The sequence below is a fragment of the Larimichthys crocea genome, chromosome XIII (assembly GCF_000972845.2).
Source record: "Larimichthys crocea isolate SSNF chromosome XIII, L_crocea_2.0, whole genome shotgun sequence".
NCBI lineage: Eukaryota > Metazoa > Chordata > Actinopteri > Sciaenidae > Larimichthys > Larimichthys crocea.
In genome coordinates, this window is record NC_040023.1 from 16,763,494 (window position 1) to 16,775,805 (window position 12,312).

At 42.8% G+C, this 12,312-nt stretch overlaps 1 protein-coding gene across 1 annotated transcript in view; it reads left to right on the plus strand.

The window, feature by feature from the left end:
* The first annotated feature begins 451 nt into the window (after window positions 1-451).
* Window positions 452-12,312, plus strand: part of ptpn3 (protein tyrosine phosphatase non-receptor type 3) — a 15,441-nt gene continuing 3,580 nt past the window's right edge. Inside the window, exons 1-26 of the mRNA XM_027287261.1 lie at window positions 452-614; window positions 1,346-1,411; window positions 1,967-2,108; window positions 3,028-3,162; window positions 3,325-3,367; window positions 3,529-3,610; window positions 4,265-4,309; window positions 4,411-4,463; window positions 4,630-4,747; window positions 4,858-4,945; window positions 5,046-5,134; window positions 5,216-5,279; window positions 5,750-5,952; window positions 6,047-6,172; window positions 6,248-6,409; window positions 7,156-7,258; window positions 7,355-7,432; window positions 7,590-7,646; window positions 8,337-8,493; window positions 8,625-8,800; window positions 9,067-9,157; window positions 9,373-9,434; window positions 9,537-9,683; window positions 10,568-10,696; window positions 11,623-11,768; window positions 11,873-12,008. Of these exons, the coding sequence (XP_027143062.1) occupies window positions 2,040-2,108; window positions 3,028-3,162; window positions 3,325-3,367; window positions 3,529-3,610; window positions 4,265-4,309; window positions 4,411-4,463; window positions 4,630-4,747; window positions 4,858-4,945; window positions 5,046-5,134; window positions 5,216-5,279; window positions 5,750-5,952; window positions 6,047-6,172; window positions 6,248-6,409; window positions 7,156-7,258; window positions 7,355-7,432; window positions 7,590-7,646; window positions 8,337-8,493; window positions 8,625-8,800; window positions 9,067-9,157; window positions 9,373-9,434; window positions 9,537-9,683; window positions 10,568-10,696; window positions 11,623-11,768; window positions 11,873-12,008 (2,559 nt within the window). The 5' untranslated portion in view covers window positions 452-614; window positions 1,346-1,411; window positions 1,967-2,039. The remainder of the gene's footprint in view (window positions 615-1,345; window positions 1,412-1,966; window positions 2,109-3,027; window positions 3,163-3,324; window positions 3,368-3,528; window positions 3,611-4,264; window positions 4,310-4,410; window positions 4,464-4,629; window positions 4,748-4,857; window positions 4,946-5,045; window positions 5,135-5,215; window positions 5,280-5,749; window positions 5,953-6,046; window positions 6,173-6,247; window positions 6,410-7,155; window positions 7,259-7,354; window positions 7,433-7,589; window positions 7,647-8,336; window positions 8,494-8,624; window positions 8,801-9,066; window positions 9,158-9,372; window positions 9,435-9,536; window positions 9,684-10,567; window positions 10,697-11,622; window positions 11,769-11,872; window positions 12,009-12,312) is intronic.

Here is a 12,312-nt window from a genome sequence, read left to right on the forward strand (position 1 = left end):
AGGGGCCACATTCTTCTGCATTTATGTACTTATTTAATTGATTTAGACAATGCAAAATATAATCATCATAATCAACTCAAATCAACATGTCATCATCAAAAATAGTAAAAATAGTCAATCTGTCACACCAAGTCAACCCATCCACAAATGTCCACATAGACTCACTCATGCTTACGTACACACACATACGCAGAAACACATACCAAGCAGTAGTAATACTTTTAATACTTTAAATACATCTTCCTGATCACACTAACATACTTTTACCAACATTTCAAATTCAGGACTTTAACTTGTAATAGAGTATTTTTACATCAGTACCTTTACCGTAAATATCTGAGTACATCCCCTGTGGAGAAGTAATGCTTTTTTTATTGCTCTGTATTGTATTTCCTATACTTTGCGCGCTCGCCCCCCTTTGGAGCGCGCGTCACCGTACCGTGAACGCGCGCGGCGAAGGGGCGGGGCCGCGCGGAGTCAGAGCGCAGGCAGGGATGAGAAACTTGTCCCGGATATTTACCTAACTATACCTGGCTGTTCAGACGCACCCCGTCCCGAGGTTTCCACAGCGGACAGTGAGGAATATGATCCGTATCTGACGCGGGACAACAGAGGTACACATCTCCTTTATTTACCGTCTTTTAAACCTTCTCTTCCCAAAACAAAACAAAAAAAAAAACTCCAACAACATTCACTTTGGCCAAGTTACGAGCAGCGCCGTGGTTTGGAGAAAAGTTTGCCAATGCAGTGTTCCTCCTTTTGGGTGTAGCTGTAGAAAACCTCAGGTTGTCAACAGGTTCCTTGTTCGCGCTGGGGCTCAAAGTACAGCGAGGTCACTGCAGACTCCAGTATCGACAGACAAGGAGAGTCGGACAACAAAAATATGGGCCTGATACACTGAGACAGGCCCTGTTTATTCATTGGTATGTGTACGTTTGCTGAAGTAGCAGCAGAGGGTGTAGATTTGAGCTTCACCATCCATGCTCGGTGTGTTTATTATCTTTAAAAACTTTCAAAATAAAATCAGTGTTAAAGGCATCACAAAGTTTATTTTCTTCATCTGTAGCTCAACATATCAGAAACAGCTGCAAGATGCAAAACACCCAGTGAAGTCATAGTCTCTGCATCATGATGAATCTACTTTTACATGTAGCACTGACTTGTAAATTCATTTGACACCTCCCGCCTGTGTGTGTGTGTGTGTGTGTGTGTGTGTGTGTGTGTGTGTGTGTGTGTGTGGTTATTATGGAAAACAAGTCATCAAACTGGGACCAACTCTTGTTTTTAATATATTCAAAGTGTGTGACTGTGTTCAAACATTAACTCAAACACTGTGTCCTTTCAGAAACAGTGTGAGACAGGCCGGCCTGGATCCATTAATCGTTTACCTGGAAACCGAGAGAGGACACATGTACGTACATACATGCATATGCAATTCTCTCTCTCATACACACACACACACACACACATATATATGGATATTCTCAGCTGGGATAAAATGTTAGCCCACAAATGCATGCATGCATTAATTGTGCATGTGTGCATTTCTTCTTCTGTAGCAGGTCTGAGATCAGTCGCAGTGCTGTAGATGGGCGGGTTCAACTCTGAAAATGTTTAACATTCTTATCATTCAACTGCCTGCGAAAGGCGGAGAGACACACAGAGAGAGAACAGCAGGGAGAGGGAAGAGACATGTTCAGACCCAGGCCAAATAATAAAGCACAAACACACACACACACACACACAGACACACACAGTCACTCCTTCGCATTCACGGTGCATTACTCACTGCAGCCTGATGCTTCATCCAGCACATATATTACTCACCCCACAATATCATCCTGAGGGAGGTGCTTCCATTGGAAGACAACAGCCTTGAAACATCTGACACTGTTTTTGTGGTTGTGTGTGTGCGCCCGTGCGTGTTTTGGTGTGTGTGCATGTTTTTGTGTGTGTGTGTTTCCAGGTCCCCTCTCAGTGACAAGCTGAAGGCAGGGTGTTTGTCTTGAGAGGGAGGCAGAGTTACCGTGGTAACAGACATGCCAAAACCGGACCTGCTCTGCCTAGTTCAGCTGCTGGACGGCACTATCGAGACCTTCAGAGTCAGCGTGCGTAACACACACACCTACACACACACACACAGACGTTTCCTGTCTGTCGTTTAGGAGATCGTATGTTGCTCCTATCTATCTCTGTGCTCCACTAATGATCGCAGTGTCAGTGCATGATGTAGTGACCGACTACTCTTTCCTATTCCCATTGATCCACATCCCTCGCTCAACACTGTGACCTTGGCTTAAAGGACACGCGCACCTCCTGCAGCTGTACAGAGCTTGTCATACTCAGGAGCCTTTTTTACATCATCAGCATATCATGTCGTACGCAGCCTGACAGCAGCACGCTCACGCACACATGCAGAAAGGCAATCACGATATTACTTTGTAGGACAGCAGCTGTGCGGCATCTTTATGTGAACGGTGGGAGAGCAGGGAGAGTGCTGTGGTTGTAATGTGCAGGAGGATTACAATATTAAACTCTCCATTACTCTATTTGTACAGCTGCCCTGTTTGCCGTGTGTAGATAAGATTTTTCTTTTGTACCGATTTTAAGTCTTTTCGGGGAGGGAGGCACGGCCACTTTAAAAAACGATCTTCACCCGGATTTTGTGTCCGCACACATCAAAAAGTTTCCTGCTGCAAGAACAGAGTGTTCGCCGCAGTTTACAGTAAACACTATCCTCCTGTGATGTGAATATGCTTCTGGTTACATAAAGAGGGGAGAAGATGGAGATGAGCGGCAGGTTATCCCTCAGAGTGAATAATAAAACAATGAATAGTTCGTGTTGTGTGTTGTGCTACAGATTTCTGTCTGATTTGCAAGTTTTCATATGTAAATTACAATAATGATCATCATCATATCTATACATTAAGCACTACTGTAACATATGGCACGGTATATTTAGCAGCCTTTAAATGTCATTCAGAGTTTTGGCTGGCTTTAATGTTGTTTGTTGTTCCCATCTTTCAGAAGCAGGATGAAGGTGTGGTTCTGTTGGACCAAGTATGCGACCACCTGGGCCTGCAGGAGAGGCGGCTCTTCAGTCTGCAGATCAGAGAATCCAGCACAGCCATCGCCTCTATCACAGCCAACATGCACTCTCCTGTGAGCTCACTGTTCATCTGCTGCACATTTGGGGATGAGATTGTAACGTATTGCACTCGCTGATTGCTATTTAGATGATAATAACCACAGGGTATGCTTCATAAATGATTTTTTTAGCCCTGGTTAGCCATTACACTTAATGAATTTCTCTCTCTATCCCAGAGATGGTTGGAGCCTGAGAAACCCTTGAAGAAACAAATAAAAGGTATCTGGCTACAGAGAATTCACTGTCTTTACTTGGTATATTACTTAATTTTTAGTTTTAAGATATGTTTTAATACATTTGCAGATATGAGAAGCGGTCCAGTACAGTATTGAGTCTAACTACATACATGCTATTTATGACTAGCTGACATTTCTCTGCAGGTCTTGCTTCTCCTTTTTACCTAAACTTCAGAGTAAGATTCTTTATCTCGGATCCCAACTCTCTGCAGCATGAACAGACAAGGTTAGTATTTGTGCCTCTTTGTGTGTGTGTGTGTGTGTTTTTGTGGTAGTCATGCATGATGTTGTTGTGGATTTGCTGGGATTATGGATAAAAATGAAGAATGTTTGTCGGAGGCTAAAAAAAAATCCTGTTTTAGTGATACACTAGCAGCTCTCAATGAAAGTCAGACAAGACTTATTACATTATATTACATTGCCTGCTGGCAGCTCTGTGAGTACTTTGAGCTAAAGCAGGTATAATGTTTAGCCTGTTTGCCATGTTAATTTAATATGTGCTGACATTTGCTAATTAGCACTAAAACCAAAGTTAGTAGGATTCATCTATTGACAACTCTGCATGTTTGTAAAAAAAGATTTCACCCATCTATGTGGTAGATGTTGAGATATTTCTAAGTATAAGTTGCTAGTGGCACCAGGTGAAAAGCAGAATAATTAGTAGGGTTTATCCCCTGGGGACACTGACTGTCTTCTGCAAACCATTGCATAGTTGTTGACATATTTCAGTCTGTATCAAGGTGTTAGATCAACTAACTGCCATCCCTAAAGCCAGGCCACTAGCGTGTCTAAAAAGCACCAGAAACTTGATCCAGGTTTCAGCAGGGAACAGAAAATACAGTCCTGAGTTTATAAAGTTCCCCTTGTTTCATCTCTACAGGCACCTGTACTTCCTCCAGATCAGGAGTGACATTAGAGAAGGACGGTTAGTAACACACAAACACAAACACAGAAACAACCACCCATCCCCTTGTGCACAGTTTGTATTCAGACATTACAATCTATAATCATGGAGTATGATTGCAGGTTGCAGTGCCCGCTGAGTGCAGCTGTAGTGTTGGCATCTTATGCTGTGCAGTGTAAGTCCTATGTCTTTGCAGAAAAACAAATGACTTAATAATAACCGTGTGAGTAATTATTCCTGTTTTGACGATGCGCTCGGTAAGCATCAGCTCTCTTATAATACCACAGTTGTCAGTGTGTGTTTCTGTGTTAATGCTGAGTGTTTCTTTCCATCACCTGCAGCGGAGATGGGGGATCACTGTCCGTCCAGACTGCCCGGTTACCTCTCCAAGTGCCACTTCATCCCTGAGCAGGATGAAGACTTCCTGTCTAAAGTGGAGGATCTGCATCCACAGCACAAGTAATTCAGACAGTTTATTACATCGAGTTGCCTCTGGAACAGCAACTGGTTTGTTGTGCAAGAGTTTCCTGGTGTTGAATATGACTCAGTGTGTGTGTGTGCTTTCCCAGGGGGTTGAAACAGAGTGAGGCGGAGCTGTGTTTCCTCAACACAGCACGGACGCTGGAGTTGTATGGAGTGGAGCTGCATGCTGCCATGGTAGAGTTTCCACAATTAAACTTTTATGTGATATAATCCAGTTTAACCTTCTCATATGTATGACTTTTTCTGTCATTCCCCTCATGTTGCTCTCTCTCAGGACACCAACAACGCCCCTCTGATGGTGGGTTTAGCCTCCAGCGGTGTTGCAGTATTCTGTAATATGATTTGCTCCAGTTTCTTCCCCTGGTGAGTGATGATGGCACTAATTCCACAGCTTGTTCCTGCATTTTCTCGAAGCCTTCAACACCTTAAATTCTTCCCACGCAGGGGGAATATCATCAAGATTTCATTCAAGAGGAAACGCTTTCTTATACATCTGAAACGTAAACATGTGAGTCCCTCCAAAGTTGATTTGTTCTTGATAGTCGATGGAGCAAATTACTGCCTTTAATCGCTCAACACACTTGGCTTGTAATTCCATAAGAGGTTCAGAGTTGACACAGTTTTTTTTTGGATTGCTTTTATATTAATCTGCGATGTAATTTTATCTAAACTAGCACATAGGAGATTCATGCACAACATTTTATTTTTGCTGATTTTCACAAATGCAAGCTCGACTACTACGTGGCCTACATAGATGTGAATGTGGCATTGGCTGAATGATTCATATCCACACTTTTGGCAGCGTTTCTTTGTGTGTTGTTATGTGTGAAAAGTGATATATCATTCATAAAAAAGGCAGTGTTTTTTTTTTTTTTTTACTGCAAGCATCAAAAGAAACCTGAGCTGCTTAAAGTTGGGATGTGATCTTCAGTGTTGCATTATAAAGCTTTACTAAAAAACTAAAACTGTATGTTCCAGGGGGAGACCCAGGATTGTGAGGTGTCTCTGGTTCTGCCCTGTCCAAAGACCTGTAAGAACCTGTGGAGGTCCTGTGTGGATCATCACTCATTCTTCAGCTCCAGCCGTGCCGCCAGAAGCCCCAAACACAACAACAGCACAGTTCAGTCCTACAGGAAACTGATAACGCAACATCTGGGCATTGGCAACAGTAAAACTGAGAGGTGAGCCTGCGCTTGCACATCTATAATTCACACATTTTCATTCTTGTTATAAATACTAGATCAAATGTTCTTCTTTCTTCTTCATGATTTGCAGTGGTCCGGTGTGTCAGCGTGTGGTGGGAGGGATGGTGTGGAATCCAGTCCTGAGGAGGTCAATTTCATCAGAGTATCTCGAAACCAAGAGTCTGCCCTCGAGATCGCCCCCAACCACCCCCAACTGGTACGACCTGCAGGAACTCTTGAGCCCAGTCTGTCATTTGATCAAATTTTATACTCACTTAGTCTTTCTCGCAAGGCGAAGTCCCAGAGTTCGCCACGGCATCCGCAAACCTCGCCCGTCTTCAGTCGAACTGACCAATGACATGAAAGACATGTCGGAAGGGGAAGATGTCTTCTACACGTACAGGGCATCAGTGAGCAGCAGCAAGGACAGCGAAGGAGACACTTCCCCTCATCAGTTAGTATCAGTTACAACAGACATGGTGTCTCAATCTCTCTCTGAATTCAGTGAGCTTTGGTGGTACGACATATGTTCGGGCTGTAGGTTAATCATTTTTTATATGCAACTGGATTTAGTTTTAATTAGTGGCAGCTGTTGACACCAAATTTTACTAAGATTTAGCTAAATAATGTTAATTCTCTCAGTTGGTGAAACTATTAAAAAAAACAGCTGTTGTCTAGTGAATAAGCGTTTTGGATGATGGTTCCTGCACATTGTCATGTCCTACATTGACAAAACATTTTCAGCCAAGTATTAATGTGACAGCTTCTGGCAACATGGCTCAACTGTCACAGACACTAAAGCAAGTAATCATCAGTGTCTCTAGAGTGCCAAATCTATCAGTCACTGCTGCAGTGTTTGCTTGTAGTCCTACTCTGTTGTCATACCACCACGATGGTATACTCAAGACAAAAGAAGCACCCCTCTGTATTATTTTCATATCTGGATGTTTGGAAAGATAAAGACTGATTTAATTCATGATTATTTGTATAAACTTACCATTGTTAATACTGTGTACAATAACAGATAGACCTGTGCTTTAATTTATAGTAAATAATTGGTCAAAAAAATCATTTTCCCTCCAAATTTTCCCAATGAATTAAACCCTGATGTGTGTTATCACCATAGGAAATGTTGATTTGAAAGCCATCTATTAATCTAAAAATCAGGGCGAAAAGATATTTTTATTTCACTTCTTTCAGACTTTCTGGCACTTATAACCATCCGACAGATGAGGCTCTGTTGCAAACTGATGACAGTATCGCAGAGGAGGACGCTGACCACAGCTTACACCACTATAATAAGGTCTGTCATCTTATCATCAGCTCTAAATAAGTGTATTTCTGCATCTTCATCAATGTCTTTGCATATGTGAGCTGACTCTGAGTACTGTCTGTGCAGGGCGCTCTGGGCGACGGTGACTTGATGCTGATATGTATTGCCCCCGATCACGAGGGCAAGTTTGGCTTCAACGTTAAAGTAAGCCTCTTTCTTACACTCCTTTTATGTCTCTCACCCTCACCATACGAGGCAAAGTTTTACGTCTTTACATGTTTGTTTTGTTTACACACATTATGTCTGTGTTGTTGACTCTGTCATCCGCTCTTGCTTCATTTCATTTCCCAACACTTCCTAGGGTGGAGTGGATCAGAAGATGCCTCTTTCCATATCCCACGTTAAACCCGACTCTCCGGTAAGATCGGACTGACATGTTTGTGTTTTGATGTAAGATGTAAGAACAATATGGACTGACTGGAACAGAGCTGGAACAATTAGTGACTTAAAAGACAGTTTTTGATAAGCGGTCAATTGATGTCAAAGTGGTAATAAACTGAATATCTTTTGGATTTTGGATGGTTGGTTGGACAGATGTCACTTTTGGCTTTAGGAAATGTTTTTTTCCAGTATTTTCAGATTATTAATCAGATAAGTAAAACAAATTAAATGATGATTATCATTTAAAAAATATATATATCTTGAAGCCATTACTGATATTGTTTTAATACATTCTTAGTGAGCCATGTATATATATGTATATACTGTATATAAACTGATATAATTCGTTGTTGATTTAACTTAAACATAAACACAAAACATGAATCTTGATTGTGATACCTTTTTATATTTGTTTTCATGGATTTTTGTCTTTTATTGTGACAAAGATACATACCGAGTGAGACATTTTACAGAAAATGAGCTTGACAGTGGCAGTGCTCTGTGTTGGAGAAACTGTGACAAGTAGTAAACTTCTAGCACAACACAATATGATATATCTGCAATAAACTAATATACGCTGATTTTAGCAGCTCTAGACTGAAAAAGGCTGACGTATGATGTGGAGATGTGGAGAAGTCAGCTTTTAAACGACCCTGTTTGTCTGTAGGCAGGTCGATGTGAGCCCAAACTCCTGGAGGGGGACCTAGTGGTGCTTATCAACGGTCGAGACATTTCCGAACACACACATGACCAGGTCGTCATGTTCATACGAGCCAGCAGAGAGTCACACTCCAGAGAATTGGCCTTGCTCATCAGACGTAAAGGTATGTGTGTAAGTGTGTGTGTAACAGCAAGTACAAAACTGCTGAAGCAGCGTGTGATCCAAGTGTGCACACTTGTCTTGTCACATGAATATGAATATTTATCACAGCCTTGAATCGTCCTTGTATTTCAGGTCCTGGCCGGGTGGCACCCCTGCTGCAGTTACCTCCCGCCCTCACGCTCACCGGCCAATCACAGGGAGACAAGCCGCAGTCAGCTGGCCAGTCGGAGCAGGTCACGACACTGGAGGAATCAGTGAGACAGCTGGAGAGAGGAATACAGTCTGGCACACTCTGTTTCCATTTTGAGGTATTTAAAATGCAGGTGGGAACTAAACAGTGAGTGTGTATTTACAAGCAGGATCAGAATCTTTATTTTAAGCAGGATTTAGTTTGTCCCACTGTTATTTAGGGGATCATAACGAGACTTTTAAGTGCTGATTTGGGGGCAGATGTTGGCCCTAATCTTCAATTGGACTCCTGACAGTCTAGAACAAAGATGCTGTGACTGGTCTGGAATTTGTAGATTTTGTTTGTTTACATTTCTGTGTGTTCAAACGCATGTGTGTTTTCTAGAATTTATACAGGAGGAAGCCTGGTTTGTTTCAAAGCTGTGCTCGGCTCCCTGAGAACATGGACAAGAATCGATATAAGGATGTTTTACCTTGTAAGTTATTCTGACTATCTGTGTGTGTCTGCTGCTCGTCTTTTCTCTACCTTGTGCCCCCACACTTAATCCTCTCCTACCCTCAGCTCTGTGCTGCCGTTATAACCTTGATCTGGTGCTGTGGCACCTCATGAAATTTAATTGGTTGAGCCTGCGGTGCGTTGACGGCTCTGTTATGACCCTCACACACCACCGCTGACCTGTTCTCCTTTCAGATGATTCTACCAGAGTGGTGTTACAGGACCCGGAGGATTACATCAACGCCAGCCACATCACGGTGCGCATCGCTGATATTGAAAATTGCGTGTCTTGTCCCTGTCTGACATGTAATGTAAACTCATCCTCTGTGTGGTGTATGTTTATTTGTCCTGTCTCTTAGGTGGCGCCTCCAGTTTCTGCTATATGTTTACGTTATGTTGCAGCTCAGGGTCCACTGCCACAGACCTGCACTCACTTTTGGCAGACTGTTTGGGAGCAACAGATACACACCATCATCATGCTAACAACTCTGACGGAGAGGGGACGGGTATATATACTTGTACACGTTCATACACTCGCATTGTAAACAGCCATTTTTTATTAAGATTATTTTTTTGGCCTTTTATGCCTTTATTGATAGTACAGCTGAAGATAGACAGGAAGCAGGGGGCAGAGAGGGGGAGTGACACGCAGTAAATTAGCCGTCCAATGCGGAATTCAAACCGGGGCCAGCTGCAGCGAGGACTATAGCCTCTTACACACGGGGCGGCCGCTTAACCCACTAGGCTACCGACCGCCCGACATTCACACACATTTTGAAATTATACAGCTTGATAACAGTGATGCATTAACACAGTGATTACTGCAGCACCACTTGCACATTATTGCATGTGGTTACATGTGTTATTTGATACATGATTACTGTAATTACAAGGTTCAGCGGTGATGTTTGCACACAAAAATAATCAATTGCCACAGTTGTGGGTAATTACAGGGTATTCCGGTGGAGAGAAAAAGCTAAATGTAACGTGTGAGCAGGATGGCAATGAGATAAATCATCTGAGGGTGAAGACACCTCCACACAGAGACGGAGAGCAGTGAGATATCAAGGTCTTGTTGAATGAAGATGTCTCTGTCTAGGCTTGCCTGTTGCTTGGTAACCAGATGCTTTTATTAATTGATCATTTTCTTGATACTCGTCAAGTGTCCTAAGTTTCTTTTCACTTGAGGATCACCTACACACGCACATTCACAGTCAGTTCACATCCCGCTCCTGATGAATGCTTTTGTTCCTGGTGGAGTGTGCCGTACTGTTGAATAGGATTTTGATTTCATGAGAGCCAAGCACAGCCGATGTAACAGCAGTAGTCCTGACAGATGACTCATGTCAGATGTAATGTCATTTGTTGGTTCATGTCATTACGCTCGCAGACCAAGTGCCACCAGTACTGGCCACATCCACCGGAAGTGAAGGATTATGGGCATGTGCAAGTGAAGTGTCACTCGGAGGAGTGTAACCTGGCGTATGTGACACGGCAGTTCACCCTGACACACACACAGGTATGGTACAAAGCTATTTAAATGTGTAAATGTGCAACTTTTCCTCATCTTGACATGTTTAAATTTGTATTTTGGGGGGTTTGGACACTGTGTAATGGAAGTTTTCTGTTTCTGATAGAGGCTAAACTTTCAAAAAAAATATATGAAAATAGTTCAACACAGAGCTTTCCTGTTCGTATGTTTGCAGTGACATGTTCCATGTTTGTGCCGTATGTCACATAACAGACCTCACTGCAGGTAGCATCCACTCCTGGCAAACTATCTGCAGCAGATATAGTCACTTCCGTGTGGGTGGTTTGGTTTGCATGCTTGCGTGGGTGGGCCATGTGCATAAGCGTGTATTAACAAATTTTGTGGCACGCCGCTGTGTGTAGTCGTAGAGCAGATGTATTGGTGTGCAAGTCTTTCCAGGGAAATTTATAGTGGTAGATCAGATCAGATTAAATGAGCTGTTTTCCACATTGACTTTCGTGGCTAACAGGTAAATAAACACGTAATGCTCAAGAAGGCATGAAGTCTGAATGCACACACATGCATACACAGATACTGCTGTGTGGGCCCATCTGTTCCTCTGGCGGAGCGAGTTAATCCCTGCATGGAGTCACAGGCCACATGACTGCTATAAACTCTAAACTCAGCTATTCTCCTACCCGCTTTTTTTTCCTAGCTCTGGTGTTTTCCTCTTTCCTCCCCACCTGTTTTTCTGTTTTCATCTCACTGTGTCCCTCTTCACTTCCTAATCTCGGTGTCACCCACTGGTCACGTGCAGGCTCTCCTCACCTGCTCTGTTTTTTCCACTACACCCTCTGTCGGTTTTTGTTTTCTTACTGAATATTGTCACAGCTTTAGTCCCACGTTTATCATGTCAAATAGAGGTTATGCAACACTTTTAATTCTGCCTGATTACCTTCCTGTTTGTGTTATAGCGAGGTGAGGAACGTGCAGTCACACACCTGCAGTATGTCGCGTGGCCGGACCACGGCGTACCCGATGACCCTTCAGACTTCCTGCTGTTCATTAGCTCAGTCAGGGAGAGGAGGAGAGGTGACGAACCACTAATGGTACACTGCAGGTAACACACTCTAATTAAACACTGCCAACATGTACTGTACTCTACTGTACCCAAATCTACTGTACTGTACACTCAGTAGTGTTTGTTCTGAATCACTCTTTCAGTGCTGGGATTGGACGGACAGGTGTTCTGATCACCATGGAAACAGCGCTGACTCTGATGGATGCGGGTCGGCCGTTGTTCCCGCTCGAAATTGTCAAAACACTGAGAGATCAGCGAGCCATGATGGTTCAGACCACGGTACGGAGAAGCAGAGCGAGGATTTGTGATAAAAAGCTCAGATTTTTGGGCACAGTGATTCTTTTCTGTCTTATTTAAGTCTTTATTTTAGATGTTTATTTTCTTTATATATATNTTCATAACACAAACATGAGGTCCTTTAGTCACATACAGTCGTACACATAAAGATTGTTAATCACAGCATGATCAATTTTAATCCACATTCACAGTTGTGTTTAAAACAACTTCACACTCTTCATTAAGTATGTATCTCCTTTAGACCAGTACTCTATTCCCTTTTCCTTCTGTAATCGTAAACTAAATG